Raw genomic sequence first — 19,521 nt, 5'->3', positions numbered from 1 at the left:
ATGACAACAACATTAAATCCGAATCTGAAAGGCGCCTACATCTGTCTTACCACATGTCGGCCACTGTCGCGACCATTCACCGTTGTTACATCGCGACCACACACTTGGCTGACTTGAGTGAATTTGATAACCTGGATTACACTCGATGTCGACGACGTATGTGACCCCGTGTGTGTACTCGTTAACCTGTTCGCTGGAACGAAATAGAGAAATACTGTAGCGTCCTGATGGTGTGGTAGGTGGTGTGCACTTACGAATCTCTGCATCAGAGTAAAAAACAAAACAAAAACAAAAATAATTGTGGTTTTAGAGTCGTGTCAATTCAGTTCTATTCGTTTCAGTTCACCTTACTTCAATTTAATCAAATTCAAAGACGTTTTCCAACAAATGATTAGACATACACAAAGTATACATTTCACAATTCATTGTTAACAATCTGAAAAAAAAAATATTGCTCAAAGAAAAGCTACAAAAAACTACGTGGAAGTCTTTGCTGTATGTCTCATTAGTAGGTTGGGTTGTAATGTTGTTATCAAATTGAAAGCGATCGACGAAGAATAAACAAATTAACAACAAAGGCAATCAGATTAAATGATAGAAGTGCCAGATATCACTTCAAACAAAGTAATATCTACATAAATATAAGATACACGACACAAAGTGAAAACAAATTACGCTTCAATAAACAATTGCTGAAGGGGTGATAATGTCGGAGATTCATGTCTCACCGCATGATGGCCATGGAACCATCCAGTTACCATTTTGACAAGACGTAGAAACTGTGGCCTGATTAGGTTGGATGTGATAACCGTTGTTGCACGAGATACTGACATTGAGGGCGTCCCCATGTCTGTACCCGTCAGTCGGAGGGGTCCGCATGTTGCTACCAATGGTGGAAACATCATAGCTTCCAGCTGGGTTAGCAGGTGGCCGGCATTTCAGAACCTCTGCAAAGGCAATGTGTGAGCATGAGTGAGAATGTTGAGAAAATGGACTGATGGAGGGAAATCTGTAAATTGGTAACAAAAATATACGTAATATAGTGATATCAGTATCAAAACTACTGTGCTTCTATCGTATTATTTAACCATGCATTTTTTTTCTCTTTTTTCTTCTTCTTAGTCCGAGATCTCGTCTTCTCCACTACTCGTTCCGAGAAAACGAGATTGCGCGATATGCCTATAATATACGAGATAACCAAAATGGTACAGAGAATCAATTACTCTATCTCCTTATACCTACCAGCTCCCCTATATCCAGCTAGTGCAAAGTCAATTTATCTTCTTAAGGAAATAAAAGACTAAGTGAGCTTTCTTGCTACTTTTGTAGAGTTTTGCTTGTTTGGTGTTTCGTGTATTTCGTTGTTTGTTGTTGCATTTGCTTTTCTGTCATCGAACCCAGCATCTAAGTCGGACATGAAGCTGCCTAGGCCTTCATTGTTATTCAGTGTATCTAGTATAGACACATTGGTATAGAGTCGTTCAATTTAATTTCTACAAAGTACGTAGGCCTTTAACTATAGTCCTTTTGCAGTGTAAAAATTTGATTTCGTTTTGCCGTTTTTGTCAGTTGTTCATGCTCGCAGGATGACAAACAGCCCCTAAATAGGATACTACCTTCTACGTATGCTAATATTACTTCATGGACTTTGTACGGAGGGTAAGTATGAATAGCCCAGATGGCGCAAGTTACTTCTTACCACACGTCGGCCACGGTGGAGACCAATTCCCGTTTTGGCAAGTTGTCCGGAGACGTGACTGACCTCGGTAACCCGCAACACACGTGACTCGAACCCTGAGACTACTTCCGTCAGTGTATCCTTCATCCGGGGCAGTCGAAAATTGGTCAGACTGCCCTCTCACCGTCACGGTGTACCATCCTACCGTCGTATTCTGTGGCATGCATTTCGGACTGGGACCTGAAAAGAAAATGGAAATATAAAACGCATTAAAGGGACATTTCAGACGATTTTCATAATTTCACATCATGTAGTACATAAATCGACAACTCCATGTATATATTTCTGGAACTTATTGTCGTTCTTGAGCAGAGAAACAATACTTTGAAAAAACTTAAACAAATTACACTGAACAAGGATGATGACATAGGAGGTTCACATATAGTTCAGAAATGTAGCAGAGTAATTTCATATACCGCTTGCTTGCGAGTTCACCTGTATATTATCTATGCATGCCTTCTTCTTTTGTTCTGCTTCCTTGAGCCCCAACTCATACATTCGTATGGTGACACTGCCATGTCATCATTCTTGTTCACTGCAATGTATTCTAAATGTTGAAAATATTCATATTCTTCTTTCCAATTATCACAAATTCTGAAACTCTGTCCTCAACATAGATAATTTATAGTTGTTCAAATGTAAAAATCTGAAAATCACCCGGAGCTCTAGCTCCTTTAAGCAGCAGAGATTGCAGAGATTTCGTCAGCATCTAAGTCATAATAACCGTTGCTTAGAACCTATGGTGTAAAGAATTCTCTGCGCGCCTTTCCTACAGAATATTTGTATGGCCACGAAACTCCATCAAAAGTTTGAGTGGATCCAATGCAGCACGAGTCAGTAACCGGAACTCAAATTACCTCGGGATGAAGCTAAAATCTATAAAATGACACAGTCTCAATGAATGTTTTTTTCAGTCCCCCACAAGTCTCACGGCTAATATTGAGAACATATTGTGAGTCATCAATTCATAGTATAAAACAGAACATTAATATGTGAATTCTCCGTTGAAAACCACAACACAGTGTGAAATCATCGTCACACTGTAGAAATTCGAACCTTTTTACATTGTCGAATATGTGAACACACTGTGAACACATTGTGGGATACTGTGTTCTTTCCCGCAGGACTATTACCTCACTTAAGCAGGCACAGAAGGGTCGTTAAATTTGATTTTGAAATTGAGTGTGTAATAGTAGAGTCACACCCGGTCGGATTTCGTACCGGGTCCATTTAAGGGGGTATCTCACTGAGCGGCGAACGTTTGCGAACGTAGCGAATTTTGGATTTCGCCAGGGTTCGTAAATGGTTGCAAAAGGTTCGTTAACAGTTGCAAGATAGTTCGTAAACGATTTTTATTGTCGCAAGCAGTTTTTCTTGTCGCAAAGAAATTTTGAACATGTTCAAAATTTCTTTGCGAATTTGTATTTTCGCCAACAGTTGCAAACATTCGCAATGCACTCGTAAGAATTCGCAACGGTCGTAATACGGTGTCGCTAACATTTTTATTTGATTCGCCACTGCTGGCGAACAAGAATTATGGTTCCTATATAAAAGCTCCTGAAACAGGCAAGGTTCCACTCGAAGAAAGATCTTGAAGCTCTTGACATCTCCATCATAACTGTAATTGCTGCAAAAGCTTTTCATATTGACCAAAGTCTGTCCTCTGCAACAACCACTCCCTGACCCAAACAGTATTTCTTTTCTTCTTCCTTTTTTTTTTCTTCATCTTCTTTCTCTTAAGCTGCACGAAAGCTGTAGCAACAGCCAGAAAGCAGCTCTTCAAGGACAGCAGCACGTTGATCCTCTCCTTGGCAGAAATTCATTTCCATATTCTGGAAATCAATGTTGAAAGGTGGCAACAAGAGATCTGAATGCAGTGGAAGGTTGTACGTTCGTTTAATGGGTCTGACTATACATAATCGCCTGGTACTTTTCCAGGTCCCAAAACATTCGCAAATTGTTGCATGTGATTTGCAAACAGTTGCTAATATTTGCAAAAGTGTCGCTAACATTTGCTAACAGTCGCTAATAGTCGTCGCCTGTGTTTCGCAAACACTTTCGCAAACAATCGCTCAAGTGTTGCTAATTGTCGCTAAACAACGCTAAAAGTCGTTAACTGTCGCTAATGGCAGAAACAAACCTTGATTTTTCGCAACGATTCGTCAGAAAAGTTGGCGAATCTCAAATTCGCCACATTCTTAAACGTTCGCCGCTCAGTGAGATACCAGCTTAACGAATTAAAACCGTGTCGACCCAAACTTAATCACCGAGGCTCGAGGCCTTCCTCCCCGACCAGTGCATGCACCCAGAATCAACTATCAAGGTAAAACTGTTACAAGCAATAGCAAACAGTGCATTATTACACAAAAGAAATGTGCACTTTAAATGCCATAAATACAAAGGTAACTATAACTATCACTAAGTGTGATTGATACCCCCACCTAAACCTGAGGGTGTTAGCTCATAACCAAAACTGGAATTTGAATTTTCTTTAAAAAAAGTTAGCATGACAATGCATTGTCATGTTTGATTAAAGGTGTGTTCTGCTCATTCAAAATTGACCACATTTTGCCAAAAGCTTTATTTAGATGCTCAAAGACTAATGGAGTGAGCAAAAATCCACTGCTTATTGATATTTTTCTCCTAAAGAATGCAGTTTCCGTGGTAACACATTGTTTGATAATGACAAAATATGAAGTCACATGTATCAACTTTCAAATCATAAGCTGAAAAACTGAGGAAGTTGCTCAATCCACATTTATTTGCATTTTTTGATGTTAAGAAATATGATGACCATGGCAACGCATTGTTTAACACTGAAGAGTGAAAAAGTTCACACATCTATACGTTACAAACTGTTCTGGTCATACATACCAAACCTTAAGTCAAATGTATAAAGCTGAGCTAACTCAATCCACAATAACTGTACTTCGTTAGGCTCTACATAAAAAAAAAAAATACTGATTTCATGACAAACGTTGTTCAGCGTTGATGTTACCGCATTATGAGTAATGCCGGAGAGAGCTAGAGAGAAAAAAATAGGGGGAAAGAGAAGATAAAAAGTATAGAAGATAAGAACATAATCTCAAAATATTTGTGTTTCAGCATGTTCAGGGAAAGGAGACGGGGGAGGGGGAGGGATCCCTTTAATTCCCATCTTCCTGACGATATCTTCCCTCCCCACTCACCTGGGAGCAAAGTTAACTTACGACATGTTGGCCACTGTAAGGACCAAGCCTCATTCACACACGTGGTATATCGTTCACTCCCTGGGCGGAAACCGGTATCACACTCCACTCGGACGGCAATCTCGCTTCCATTGGTGTAGCCCATTGATGACGTATTCTGGAATTCCTCGTCCTTTGGGAAAGCTATCTGGTAATATCCATTTGTCGTGGAGTTTGGCATACAGCCACCTGTAGAGATCATTTTTGATTGAAGCAGCATTTTAACATGACCATATTGTTATCATTGCTAAAATATTAGAAAAAATGACTTACGTAAAACATGTGTGTACAAGATATATCTATATATATATATCTATATGTATATATATATATATATATATATATATATATATACATAAAGAAAAAAACTAGTAAAAATGCATTTCCAGTTTTTTTTCTTCGTAAAGTCAATGAGTGAAATATATATATGTGTATGGACATATATGAATGTATATGACATCGAGAGCCTACTTAACAACCACACACGCACTCCTCACGACCTCCTCCGCAACATCCCACAGCATCCAATCCACCTTTGTATGTCCCCCGCCAGATAAGCTCTAGGACTAGAAAAATACATCCCTAACAGCTTAGAAATCGTTTTATGCATCTTATCCTCAAGATCTGGGAAAACAAGATCCTTTCAGAACGACTTCCATGATGTCACTGCTATCACCATCTTCATGAAGGGAGACTTCCAGGAAAGTTTGTCGTCAACAATAATTCCAAGGAATTTAAAATGTGAAACTCGTTCTAAATGAAAATCATTCAAAACTATAGCTGTACTCAAAGTGTCAACAGTATTACTAAAAATCATATATTTCGTTTTTTGGGTATTCAATGATAATCTATTGGCTCTTACCCAATTATTCACTTTTTGTAATTCAGTATTGACTTTTTGAACAAGAAAATTAACATCATTGTGGGCAAAAAATACACTGGTATCGTCAGCAAAATGGATAAAGGACAGTACATCGGATGCCTGACAAAAATCATTGATATAAACAATAAATAATAGTGGCCCTAATAAACTTCCTTGTGGAACGCCAAAATTCATTTGATTGTAACAAATTGCCTTCTATTTCCTAAATAACTGCTGAACCACTCCAAGGCCTTCCCACGTATTCCGTGATGTGATAACTTGTGGAGTAGAATATCAAGATCAACTGTGTCGAAGGCCTTGGAGAAGTCCAAGAAAATAGTAATTAAATGAGAGTGATTATCAATTGCGTGAGCCACTTGATCAACAAAATATAAAAGAGCTTTGGGATGTAGGTGAACACATCGCAGACCAAGACCCTGTTCCAGAAGTTAGTCAGAATGACTACCCACCCCCCCCCTCCCAAAAAAAAGTCTGCATCAACAACCAAGCCCTTGAAGAAGTTGAACATACGATTATCTCATATCTTCAGAGCATCCTTTTAAAGACAGCCACATGTGAAAAGATGAGAACCAGATCAAGGCAGCCCACTCCGCCTTCTGTAGATTGAGTATAGGTAATTTCCTCAATCACGCACTGATCATCCGGACAAAGATAATGATATTCCATGCAATTGTCCTGCTTTACTCTTTTCTAAACGCTCATGACGCTTGAGACCTGGACGCTGAGACAGCAATTATCTCGAAAGCTAAGAACAATGTAAACTACGACAGGTCGGTAATATTTGATGGGAAGATCACACTGTAAAAACATCGGTGTTAGATTTAACACCATGGGTGTTAAATCTAACACCGATCAAACTTCAATAAAGGACCACACCCACAGGTGTTGAAAATGCACTGTGATGGTGTTGAAAAGTGTTCACCTGACACTTCGTGGTGTTAATTTGACACCGCACCTGGTGTTATTTTGACACTGTACTGGTGTTAATTCAAAAATGACACCACATGGTGTTGATTTGATATTTGTTGGTGTTAATATCAATGGTTTAACACCCGGCCAGCTTCAATAAGAGACCACACAAGCTGGTGTTACTTTGGTGTAAATTCATTTTCAAATTTTTTTCAAAAATCTAGTATTTTAATGTAAAATTCTTGATCGTCTTGTTTAAATTAAAAATCAACAAAAAGTGCAGTTACTAAGAAACTCTTCAAAAAACAGTTTAAAATTTGGAAATGACACCCGGAGGTGTTAATTTAACACCATAAATGAGCACCGAAAATTTAACACCAGCTCGGTGTTCACTATTTAACACCGGACTTTTGCAGTGCACATTGCCAACAATGAGGTTGTCGCCGCCCCTCACTACCAAGCGTGGAAGCCACCATTCTTCGCCATCGTCTTCACTGTAGAGGACGCGTCGAACAACCTCGAACTCCCGTGCAAATTCTGCAGGGACCTCTTCCATAACCGGCTTGGACTAAGCCACCACATCCGACATAAATATCAGCCGGGGAGACAGTCTATAGAAATTGACGAAACCCAATGCTTGGATACTGATTGGAGAAGGCTGCACTCGTAACAGTATTCTGACGAACGTGAGTCTATAATGATCATGTCATCAATGAATTCGTAGTTATATGACAAAATACAATAATAGTATACATGATTAATTTCATATTCTTGCGTGCGTTTCATCAAAATGTAATCATATCCAACTGAGCATTCAAGTGTTATTGGTTATTTTGGGGTGTACAGCAATAGCACCAATTTAATATCCTCGTGTTGTGTGCTGTATAACATAAGACTATAATAATATAAAACTAAACATTTTTATGTTGCCGACAATAATACAGAGCATATCTATGTATCCATTTATTATACCAAGTATCCGGAAATCTTACCCATGTGAAGAGTTGGTCTACTCTATAACCGACATAATAGCCATTCTTGATTATCCCTACTCTAAGTTCTATTTTGTGGGCTGTCTTTGTCACTGGCTGCGGGGCGTGTTTAGTTTGGGATGGGGGGAGGAGTGGCTGCTTCGGGACGGGGAAGGGGTCTACGGCCAGCTCCCCGGAATAACCTCCACAAGGAACTCTCTGAAAGACATGGGTTTTGTCGATGTTCTTCAATTATTTTCGTTTTTGTTTTGTTTTGTGCGTTGTTATTGTTTTTGTTTGTTTGTTTGTTTGTTTGTTTGTTGTTGTTGTTTTTTGGGGGGGCATTTTTTTCTATTCAATTCAATTCAATTCAAAATGATTTTACTTCCATATAGAGTAATACAAATAATATACATAACGCTTACATGAATACATAACATCAAAAATTACTTTCAATCCCGTAATTTTCAACAAAACATGAATACAAGTATCATACTGATATTAACGCTGGTTTGGATAAATAAACAAGTAAGCAATACAATCTCAATTTATAACTTTATATGGAAAAGAGGAATTCAAAAGAAAAGCATTGCTTGTAAAATGTGTGAATTACTCTAGAAGGTGGGGGCATCTCAAGATCCGTTAATGACTCCATGTATAAGATTTTGATATCCTGATGTTAGGCGAAATAATCAGAAAAAAAGACTATGACAAGCACAAGAACAAAAGCATGGACGGGATAGACAGAAAATAAAACTAAAGATAGGCATGACAAAGAAAGGGAGGGAAACAAAAACAAGACAAGGTCTACATTCAGTTATCTGAAGAGGTCACCAGGGCATGAAGAAGAACTTAAAATTCTTGACGAATTTAGCTTAAAACACAAACTCTTAAATTGTTTAAAAATATACTCATTATTAATTTATTTGTTAGGTGTTTTTAATGAAAATAACAATAAAAAATTATTTCATCTGTTTGTTCGTTTACGTGAGGATGACAAAAGAATTTTTTTTTTCAGTTCTGATTTAAAAGAAGGTAAAGTAAGAGCATCTTTTAGCGTATTATCAAGGCTGTTCCAGAACCTCGGGCCAGTGAAAACGAATGTATTTTGGGCAAGATTGAAGGTAGTAATGGTAAATGATATTCACTGGAGCGTAGTGGAGGACTGGAGGATAATTGTGTACAGATTTGATCAAATATTATAAAAAAGCAGTTGAGCAACAGTTGAGCAACAAAATAGTAGACATATAGGCTGTGCCAAATGAACAGCAAGTCTGGAAAATGTTTATCACGAGCTAAAAGCGTGCTTGGACCCTATCAAATCATCTGTTAATCGATGCTTTATTGCGAACATTTACAGGGATCATGAATACTCCGTCTTTCTATTTCTCTTTTACACACACACACACACACACACACACACACACACACACACACATATACAACACACACACTATTCACACTATACTTATCTGCGATCTATTCAGCTGTTTATCTATTAATCTATACATGTACGTGCGTCGGTCTTTGTGATATCACAATACATTCCTAATACTATACTCAAGCCTACGAAATAAAACTCATATATCTTATCAGGGTGTTTGGAAACTTACGTCGGTCATAAACCTACAATTACATGAGTGACTCTTCATCCAAATTGTGCAATATAATGCTCTCATGATTTATACAACTTGCCCCTCTCAGCGTTATCTACCATCAACAATAACGGGGTTTTTTTTTAATCTGAAGATAGTGGTTAAAAGGAACATACGTACATACACTGTATAAAGTATATATATATATATATATATATATATATATATATATATATATATACACACACAGTATATTTTCATTGTTGCAGAGAAGGGAGACAGTGCTTTATTTACCACATGTTGGCCACGGTCGAGACCACGTTCCATTTAGGCAGGTAGTTGCTATCCACGGTAGAAATTGTCGATAAATGACCTTGATGTCGGTGCCATGACTGTATTGTTGGGTGCTGCTTGGCGTGTAAACCGGATTCCTGCCGTCAGAGACGTAGTAAGACCCTGATGACAAGCCTTCGGCAGAACATTGGTTGGTTGCACGGGCTGGAGAAATTAAAAATCAGAAACATTTTCCAGTCTTGCTATTCATTTAGCACAGCCTATATGTCTACTAGTTTGTTGCTCAACTGCTTTCTTATAATAAAAACGTGTTCTTGCAATTCAGTCCCTTGTGAGCATTATACATAACAAAAAAAAAACCCCACAAACATAATTAACTTGCATCACTAACACCCCCCATTTGTTGCAAAGAACTTTGATAATTTCAACAGTGTTGCAGTCTTGAAGTCTATATTAATGAGGAAATTGAAATATCTTTAAATGTAAAAAGGCAATGCCTAAAAAAAAACAGAAATTGAAGAAACAATGAGTACGTCAACTCGGCGTTGAAATTCCCTAACTTCAGCAAAACCACAGTAAGTGTTGCGAGAATAATTCAACAACATTGCATTGTACTTGTGATAATAACAACAATACTTAAAACAGAAATCATGTTTAGCTTGAGAGAGTTGTAGCCACCTACGCAGATGTTCACGTTCGAAAGACAATGAAGACGTCCATTATCACATTATTTAGTTCCATTACTATTGTTCAATTAAATTAAATTCAGTTCAATTCATTTCAATTCAATTATTTATGTCAATCCAACAAAAGGTTAGAACAAAATACAAAGCAACTGTTACACAAATCATGTATTGATTAATCAATTTGCATGAAATGTAATTACAGAGTGAATCATAACAAACATAAAGCGAGTTATAAAGTATCATCATGTGAATATTCGAACGGCAATACATACATTGCAAGGTTTACAGAAAAGTTACTGTATCGATGGAAAAGAATGATGTAATAAAAAGCAGAGATTGCAATACGGGGATAACTCGAAATGTCGTGTGTAAGTACTATATCATGCAGAGTGTATTTTTATACAGTAAGAATATAACTGTTAGATGTAATGCAGGTATTAAAAACATAATTATTGTAAAAAGTACTCGTAATCATCTTAAAAAAGTACAGAGAAAATTGAAATTGAGACCAAGCTATCATTGTTACAACCTGTAGACACAATGCATTGAAACATATGTACCCAGAAAATGACAAAACAATGATACAAACATACACACACACACACACATACATACATCCACTCGTATTCCACATCGTCACTAATGTATATCACACGCCCGTAGCCAGGATTTTTCAAGGGGGGGTGCGGTCACTAAAAAAATGGACCTTCGGTACCAATACCAATGATGACACACACATACACACACACACACACACACACACACACAATTATATATATATATATATATATATATATATATATATATATATATTCTTTGGACGACCGAACTACAAAAGTTGTATAAGAATTTGCGCGCGAAGCGCGCCGCAAATTGTGAATTTTGACTGTTTTAATGACGTTTTAAAGTCTCGAGGAAACTTGTATTTTTGTCTGTTGCATGCAATCGCGTTACGGTATTTCATCTAGGAAATAGTAAAAACTCATTTTGCCAGGAAGTTGCAAAGTTTAATTGTGTTCGAGACTCTGCGCGCGTAGCGCGCCGCAAAATTGAGAATAGTGATTTTCCTGGTGTTGTTTTAACTTTTATTTTTTCTATTGTATACCCGCGTTAGCAGGCCTGAAGCCAGGATTTTTAAAGGAAGGGGGGATTGCGTTAATTAACAAAACGGTCCTTTGATACTGTCCCGGGAGGGGTAGCGACAATTAAAAGGTGGACACCATGCTCATACATGGACTTTCAAAATGGCCCCTAAACGAGTAATGATCATATGATTTTTTTTTGGGCCTTAAAAACAAGTATTCCTTAAATGTTTCCTGCACCCTAAAGAAGTACTTCATCATGATTGAACAATATACCATTTTCCCAAATTTCGGCCTTTTTGATACCCTTTGATTATATACGCTCGTACATCACACTTTCCATCTAATCCGTGAGAAAAAACGACCCCTATTACGCGTTTTCTTTAGCGAGTATGGTCACGGTGTCCACCTTTCAGTTGGAGTTTTCCATCCATACTGTTTGGAAGATGAAACATTCACTTTACTATACAGTATATCAGCCGTTGGTGTGCGAGTTTGTCAAAAACGAAAATAAATAAGAAAATTTTTAAAACAAAATGAATTGTAAATGTGAACCATTTATATTTTGCCTCCTTGAGGTAGGATATTTCCAGCATTTCCGAACTTTCAAATAATCATTTTAGATTTAATAATATTAAAGGTAGTAGATCCGATTCGCAAACATCTCCAATATCAGTCAAATGTCATATTAACCATCATGCTAAGAAGGTTTTCTTTGTGAAATTTGGAGGTCAGTGAAATTCAAAAATCAAACATCCGTTAGCCATTGGAAGAAGTTGAGTGCAAATTCAGACCTCAGGCTTAGTGCTCAGATGTTATCCTATTTGATTTGATCTGTCTTACTGTGCACACTAAGATACATACTGGAATGGTTATTTCTTATTTATTAAAATAATTATAGTACATATATATATTTGGTTACTAGCTGTCTCTAAGCATTTTCGAATTTGGGCTGCAAAGAGATCCACTACCTTTAAGTTAGAAGAGAAATAATTAAATAATGATTAAATAAACAAACAAAAAAGAATGAGTTTCTTTCGTAATACTATCTGACAAACTTTTTACTTTACCATTTTACTTCATAGCTCAGCACTTTCCATTCTCTCTCATACCCTCTTACCCATTACATTTAAATGAAATACAACTAAAATGAGTTTGCGTGCCTGCATAATACTCTTTGGAAATTATAAGTGAGAATGTTCCTAGGTTTTGGCTCACTTTAAAATGAGAACCAATAGAACTGTCACAACATGAGAAAATGTATAAGTAATAATCAACAGTACATTTCCGAATTTGGCCTGCAAAGAGATCCGCTACCTGTAAGTTAGAAAAGAGATTAGTAAATAATGATAAAATAAACAACAAAAAAGAATGAGTTTCTACCGCCGTATCCAGAACAGAGCCTGAAACGGTGCAGGCTCAAGAAATCGTTTGTACTAATACGTCTTGAAGTACTGTGTGATACTGTTGACTCAGACTTCTACAAAGCTGTAAGTAAGAATTTTAACCCAATCCGGCTCATTACCTGTGTTTTTTATGAAAAAGATGAATAAAGAATGTAAATCAAATAACGACGCGTCACAATGCAGTCTAACGCTCTCACAATGTTATCATACATAGGGTTTTTCCCTGACTGTTTTTACTCCGGAGCTCTTGCAATATTCAGGCTTTTGTAATACTATCTGACAAACTTTTTACTTTACCATTTTACTTCATAGCTCAGCATTCTCTATCATACCCTCTTACCCATTACATTTAAATGAAATACAACTAAATTGAGTTTGCGTGCCTGCATAATACTCTTTGGAAATTATAAGTGAGAATGTTCTTAGGTTTTGGCTCACTTCAAAATGAGAACCAATCGAACTGTCACAACATGAGAAAATGTATAACTAATAGAGAACTGGAGTAAGACAGGCCTTTCATTTTGTTTTGTCTCTCGTGATCGTTCGTAAGAAATGCTAATTCATGACCACCTTTTCACAATTTGATTGGAGCATGCATTCATAATGGAAAATAGTTGACATAATAATCTATCCCCAGGCATTATCATGCCAACATGTACTTATATGTACATGTACTATATCTTTGTGAGACATAGATATAAAATGTCTCAGGTTTTCGATTATAGTAATTTCGAGGAAATTTCTTTAATTTTTATCATAATGTAAACTTGAGGCTATTAGATTTTCATCCACTTACCTCTGTTCCTGTGAAAAAATGCAAGTGTCAACCTCAATGTCATCCACGAATCGCACGTACTCGGGCGGCCAGTGGAAAAAAAAAAAAAAAAACACCGGTCACACGCGCCAAGGGCCATGGCATGCAGTGCCAATATAATAATAGCTCGCACAAATTGATACATAACATTTGTGTTTGTGTGCATGGGGACGATCCGATGGTTCATACAACAAAAGGGTTTCGTACAATTATTTTTAACATTGTTGAACGTACTCTTCCACATTTACGTAGCATATAATGTGCCTTTATATTTATTTGGATTGTTATCTTGAGAATTGCTAAAAACCGTTATTATGAAAAAGTGGACCTTTCAGAATTTGGGGGGGGGGGGGGGTGCGTACGCACCCGACGCACCCCCCCTGGCTACGGGCCTGTATCATTTCCTTCTGTAAACCTGCCTGGGAGCGGACAAGACGCTAAAAGCAAATTAGTAATTCCGCGTTCATTCCGCAGCCCCTCTTCACATGTTCTTAAGGCCCCAGTCACATAATGCTCTGCGTCCGGCGTTACGTCCAAAATAGTCATTTTTTCTGCGGACTCCCGCGGATCCCTCGCCGTCCATAGAAAATGTTACAAAACATAAGGGAAAAAATGCGGGCGATACGGACAGATACGACCAGATGCGGATACTTACGTCCACTTGCGGATAATCTTACGAATTGACACGTAATTCGTTCCTTCGATTTGCGGTACCTTCCGAATACTTCTGAACACTTGCGGAGAGTTGCGAATATTTACGGAGAGTTGCGGATATTTTCGGATAGTTACAGATTGTTATGAATAATTATGGACACCGAGGATTTCTCTGAAGATCCTTGCTAATTCAGTGTATTTATGTCAGCAAGGTTATCACATTTCGGACTGACTTATATTGTACACTGGGGAAAAACTGAAATTCTGTCACGTTCAAGTTGTGAAGAATTTTCGTATCCCTTTTAATTTGTTTTATAGCAATAAAAGAAAATGATATTTTGAACTAGAAGTTTTGATCTTATTTGTGCAACTCAAATATGAATGCACATCATAGAGTATTTCATTTTATTTTATTCTATTTCTGCATTTTTCACAAAGTATAATACAATGTAACAAACAATTTTCAAATATTCATTATACTATATCCAACACAAAATGAATATAAATGTCATCATTTTAATGTACCAATTATGAAATATTGTATGGGTGAGTTATAATCATACAAAAACAATTGAAAAGTCATTGATATTTCAATCGAATTAATACATACAAATTGCAGGAATTTGTTGACGGCCTCTGGAAAAGCATATTAGGGCTTATGCTTCATTACAGATCATTAAATACACATTAAATTGTATAACGGAGTATTGCATATAGGGTACGTACAAATGCATCAGTGCAAAGGTTGTATAAGGTGAGTTACATGTAGGGTGCAAGTGCGTATGTGCAGTTATTTTGTTTTATTGTTGTTAATGCTATTTAGAAAAAATATGTTGATATTTATTTTCATATAAAAGATAATATACATAGCCTTATTTTATGCATATGATATGTGCGGATACGAGTCATGTAATGTAGCAATGTGGTGAGAAGAATAAAGTGTATCTTGGCAAGTGTGAACTGTGTCTGCACTCTGTGTGTTTTATCAGACATGGGACCCTTCAGAAAGTGTAAGATTTCAGTTCAAAACTAATTTATGAAGAAATTTCAAATCAAAATGATATAACATATCAGAAAATAAATATAAAAAACCCCCAGAAAACTGTAAGACTAAATGCATAGAATACATAACATAATCATACCACAAGTAAAATACAATATCGTTCAATAAGTTAAACAATAGAGTAAGGAAATCTTGCTGTCACCCCATCCCCTGCCCAAAACATTGAACTCATTCGAATAATATCCATTCAAATGTGCAAGAAAAACAAGTTCAGCACCAGGGGTCAGCCGATGTCATCTGTGATGGGTTCCATCTTAATTTGACCATTTATGGGAGAAATTTCATAACTCGACCATGCGGTTGTACCGCTTCACCGCTCCGACTGTGTTTCAGTATTCCTTCAGGTACATGCGCTGTGGTGGTTTCCCGCGAGTCTCTACTCCCATGGGAGTGGAAAACGGAAAACGTCAAAAGACGCAATTGTCCGCAGCATCCTTAACTGTCCGTAGATGTCCGTAAGCGGACGTAAGTGTTGTGATACGTTAACTTGCGGTTAATTTCGGATACTTACGGTGGACGCAAATGGACGGGAGGTAAAACTTTTGCGGATGGTCTGCGTCCAAGCTACGGATAACTACGTTCAGCTACGGATAGTTAAGTTTAGTTACGGTTACTTGCGTAAGTCTGCATCCGTGGAGTCCCTCTGCGAAATTTTGAACATTTGAAAATTTCGCAGGCTTGGCACCGTCATTTTGCGTTTCTTTACGGATTAGTTACGGACAGTTACGTCTACATACGACCCTGCGGATGCCTGTGTCCAGGCTGCGTCCCCCTGCGTCCACTCATCCGTATCTATCCGCGGCGGACGTAACCCATCGTAAAGCACTGTGTGACCGGGACATGAAAGAGTCCCATTACTCTCTTTATCATTCCTTAACAATGTCCGGGCGCTTCCGCACCTTTGGGAGAGAGAGAAATTTCCGCGTCCGAATTTTGATCGAGTCCCAAATCTGACGCGGACATCCTGCCTTTCCGTGACACTTCCGCCATTTCCGCAAACGCTCCTCATAGAATCCTGCGGTTTGGCCAGCTTCGCGAATGAAAGGAGAAAACACCCGGAATGTTTTCAGCGCGATGACGATGCAGATAGAATGCACGTACGCGAAGCCGCTGCGGACATGTGGTCAAGACACGGCAGAATCGACAAGTTTCAACTAGCGAAAGGATTTTGAAAGTAAAAAATGAATGCAGTATTATGCCTTTGAATCACAGGAAGTCAAAAAAGAGGGCAAGGTCCCTTACCGTAGTTCACAGTACTGACCTCTAAGCTTGAATGTTTTTTTTTTTTTTTTTACTTATCTGAATTGGACACTCCAATCTCATTCAACATCAATTAAAATATTGAGAGAGTAAGGAGATGCAGTTTCATAGAGTAAAAAAAAAAAAGAGAGAAAGATTGGGATCGCTTAGGCATGATCTACAGAAGCGTCAAAGAAAACATATATTATTTCACGGCAAAGGAAGCACATCTCTGAAAAAATATATGGTTCAAGAATTGTGCTACTATCTCAATTTTGATTTTGTTTCGATTTTAAAAGTATAGGTAGAGAAAAGACTACTCTCCCAGATGAGACAAACCTCAAAAATTTGAAATGAGTGCTAGTTGAGCATTTCTTTCAGCTTGTATTTGAAGCAAAGGCAATGAGAAAACTCGAATGTCATCGCCAAATTTATGACCTTGAATATTTCCTTATATTGTCCGCATGTCTAACTCACGTTATGGAAACGTCACCCTGATTGTAATAATTATAAGGACTCTACCACTCTTGTGTGATCATTGTGTCTGCGCTGTCCGACCACGATCACCATATTCCTATAGCATTGATCTCGCGCCCTTCCAGAGTGATTCCTAGAACACTCCCAGGAAAGTCTGCAGTCACGTTGCAGAAATTCCTAGGAGTCTCCCAGGACAAGCCGATTCGCACACTTTTTTTTTTCTGCATCTGTCGCGGAAAGAATGCCGAAATGACAGAATTTGCTTCTGCAACCCTGCCTGGTCTTGTCGGGGCCCTAGAAAGTGAACGTCATCCCTAATTATTATCTACACTCTTGCTTTGTATTCTTTTTTTTTTTTGCTGGTACTCGTTACACTTTACTCGCCCCTTGTATAGGCTTAAGTGTTAGAGGATCCATATGTGGGTGAACGGTAAAAATTGTTCGAATTTGAATTTTAATTTTCAATTCATATGAATTTATTGGGTATTTTCTGCATTGAACATATATTACAAATGAAATAAAGTCATTTTTTTTTTGGTATTTTCGAGACAATAAAGCATACAGTGTGTACATCCGGACATAAATGAGACATGCGTGTACAGATTGAAACAAAAATGAATGTTGAACTTGAACAATTTTTTATGATCGAATATTTTTTGATTGCAAAACAGCAACAAAGCAAAAATGCACCAAATTCGAAAAAAACCCCCACAGAAGTTAGATAAAGGCATGCACCAATTATTCAAGTCTAATCCTGCTACAAATTTTAGGTCCCAGATTAATTCTTCATCTTCTTTCAGAGAATATGTTTTGATGGAAAACAGGAACAAAGCAAAAATGCATCCAATTTTTAAAAAAGGAAGTTATATAGATAAAGTATACACCAAGTATTCAAGTATTCAAGTCTAAACCTAGTACAAATTTCAGGTCGCAGAGTAATTTTTTCTCTTATTTCAGCGAATATGTGTTGATGGAAAACAGCAACAAAATAAAAATGCACCCCATCAATAGACATAATAAGTTACACAAAGTCATGCACCAAGTTTTCAAGTCTTTCATATCCTGCTGGAAATATCACTTCGCAGATTGATCTTCCTCTTCTTTCAATCTTAAACAAATCATGCTCATCAAGCATGCATCATCAAGTTCATGCGTCCAGATAATATGTTGGTAATAAGGGGACGTGATGAGTGGAAAAAATACATATGTATCCCAGCAAACATATAACGTTTTTTAACGTTTCCTAAACTATTTTTTTTTGTTCAGGTTCCATAAGTCTTCGTGGAAAATGGACGTTTTTACAATGTACATATACATATGTAATGTCAACGTGGAGACTTAGAATTTACGGCATATCACAGGCTTTTTTGTTTTGTTTTGGAAAACGTTTTAAAAACGTCAATGGACCTTACAAAACGTTTTTATTATGTCTGCTACGTCTTCGTCGTTTGTAAAGGTTCACAAGACGACCTTAAAAAAACCTTTAAAAATATTGTATCTACGTTATAGGGCCTTATGCACAAGAAGTGTCAAACACTGCTTAAGTCGATATGACAGTAATATTATTCACATTATTTTTTATTAAGTCTAAGCCACACTTACCGGCATCAAAAACCATGAACCAGACGACGGAAAGACCGCACAGCACTGTAAGACTGAGATGCCTTGCCATAGTGGCAGCTAAATGCCGCAGAGTTGATAGTTGTCCAATACCAAGGAAAGTGATTTCACGAAAGCGGCCAAGAATATGTCAGCTACCAGAGACAAATAAGCATGAACTGTATAGTTGCCGAAAGAAAATTGCCAAGTGGTGGGGTGGGAAGGTAGTCAAATGTTCTTGAACAGCAGCCCCCGTCCAGGATTTCCGTCTTCATTTAAAGGCAAAAGCCCTTGTGGCCAGATGTATCCAATTACAAATATCACGAATCGTCAGGAATCAGTGCTATGATATTCTAAGCTGTAATAATGATAATGATAATATGATAATCAATATCATTATTATTATTGGTATTATTATTATTGTTAACATTATTATTATTAAGTGTCATTATTATCACAACTATTATTGTTAAAGCATTATAATTGTTATCATTATGATTATGATAATGATTATCATTATTGTTAGTAGTAGTAATAATAGTAGTAGTAGTAGTAGTAGTAGTAGTAGTAGTAGTAGTAGTAGTATCATTGTAATTCTAAGCTTTTATCATGAAGACTAGGATTCAAAAGGAGTTAACTTGATCATTGAATGGTTTTGATAAATGCTACATTTCTATTAAGGCATAATGCATTATAATCATACTGTCATCTATTTTAACGTAATTTCATTTATTTCAAACAGTCAAGACCTAGAAACAACAATTCAGTGCGTTATTAACAGTATCCTGCTTTTTTTTTCTCTTACCCTGATTGTCTGATTATTATCATTCATCTTATGTACTTCAGAAATGAACTTCTGTATATTTGGGTCCAGGTTTGGTCAT

At 37.2% G+C, this 19,521-nt stretch overlaps 1 protein-coding gene across 1 annotated transcript; it reads right to left on the bottom strand.

The window, feature by feature from the left end:
• Positions 1 to 12: 12 nt before the first annotated feature.
• Positions 13 to 18,848, bottom strand: LOC139733813 (complement factor H-related protein 2-like). The gene is made up of 6 exons (XM_071644617.1): positions 18,641 to 18,848; positions 9,618 to 9,821; positions 4,948 to 5,154; positions 1,700 to 1,918; positions 729 to 947; positions 13 to 260 (listed from the first exon to the last, which is right to left on the bottom strand). The coding sequence occupies exons 1-6, from the start codon at positions 18,708 to 18,710 to the stop codon at positions 13 to 15; spliced, it is 1,167 nt and encodes a 388-aa protein (XP_071500718.1). The 5' UTR covers positions 18,711 to 18,848.
• Between the last annotated feature and the right edge of the window lie 673 nt (positions 18,849 to 19,521).

Source organism: Diadema antillarum, unplaced genomic scaffold (genome assembly GCF_040938485.1).
Source record: "Diadema antillarum isolate AM-2024a unplaced genomic scaffold, OU_Dant_1.0 seq00000493_RagTag, whole genome shotgun sequence".
Taxonomy (NCBI): domain Eukaryota; kingdom Metazoa; phylum Echinodermata; class Echinoidea; order Diadematoida; family Diadematidae; genus Diadema; species Diadema antillarum.
The sequence above is the reverse complement of the archived record's forward strand: the minus strand, read 5'-3'. Positions and strand labels throughout refer to the sequence as shown.

Excerpts from the sequence above, each read along its gene's own strand:
- LOC139733813 (XM_071644617.1), bottom strand. The coding sequence starts at position 18,710 with ATGGCAAGGCATCTCAGTCTTACAGTGCTGTGCGGTCTTTCCGTCGTC. Across the intron at positions 9,822-18,640 it reads GTTCATGGTTTTTGATGCCG|CCCGTGCAACCAACCAATGT; the intron begins GTAAGTGTGGCT and ends TAATTTCTCCAG. Across the intron at positions 1,919-4,947 it reads CTTACAGTGGCCAACATGTC|GTCCCAGTCCGAAATGCATG; the intron begins GTAAGTTAACTT and ends TTTTCTTTTCAG.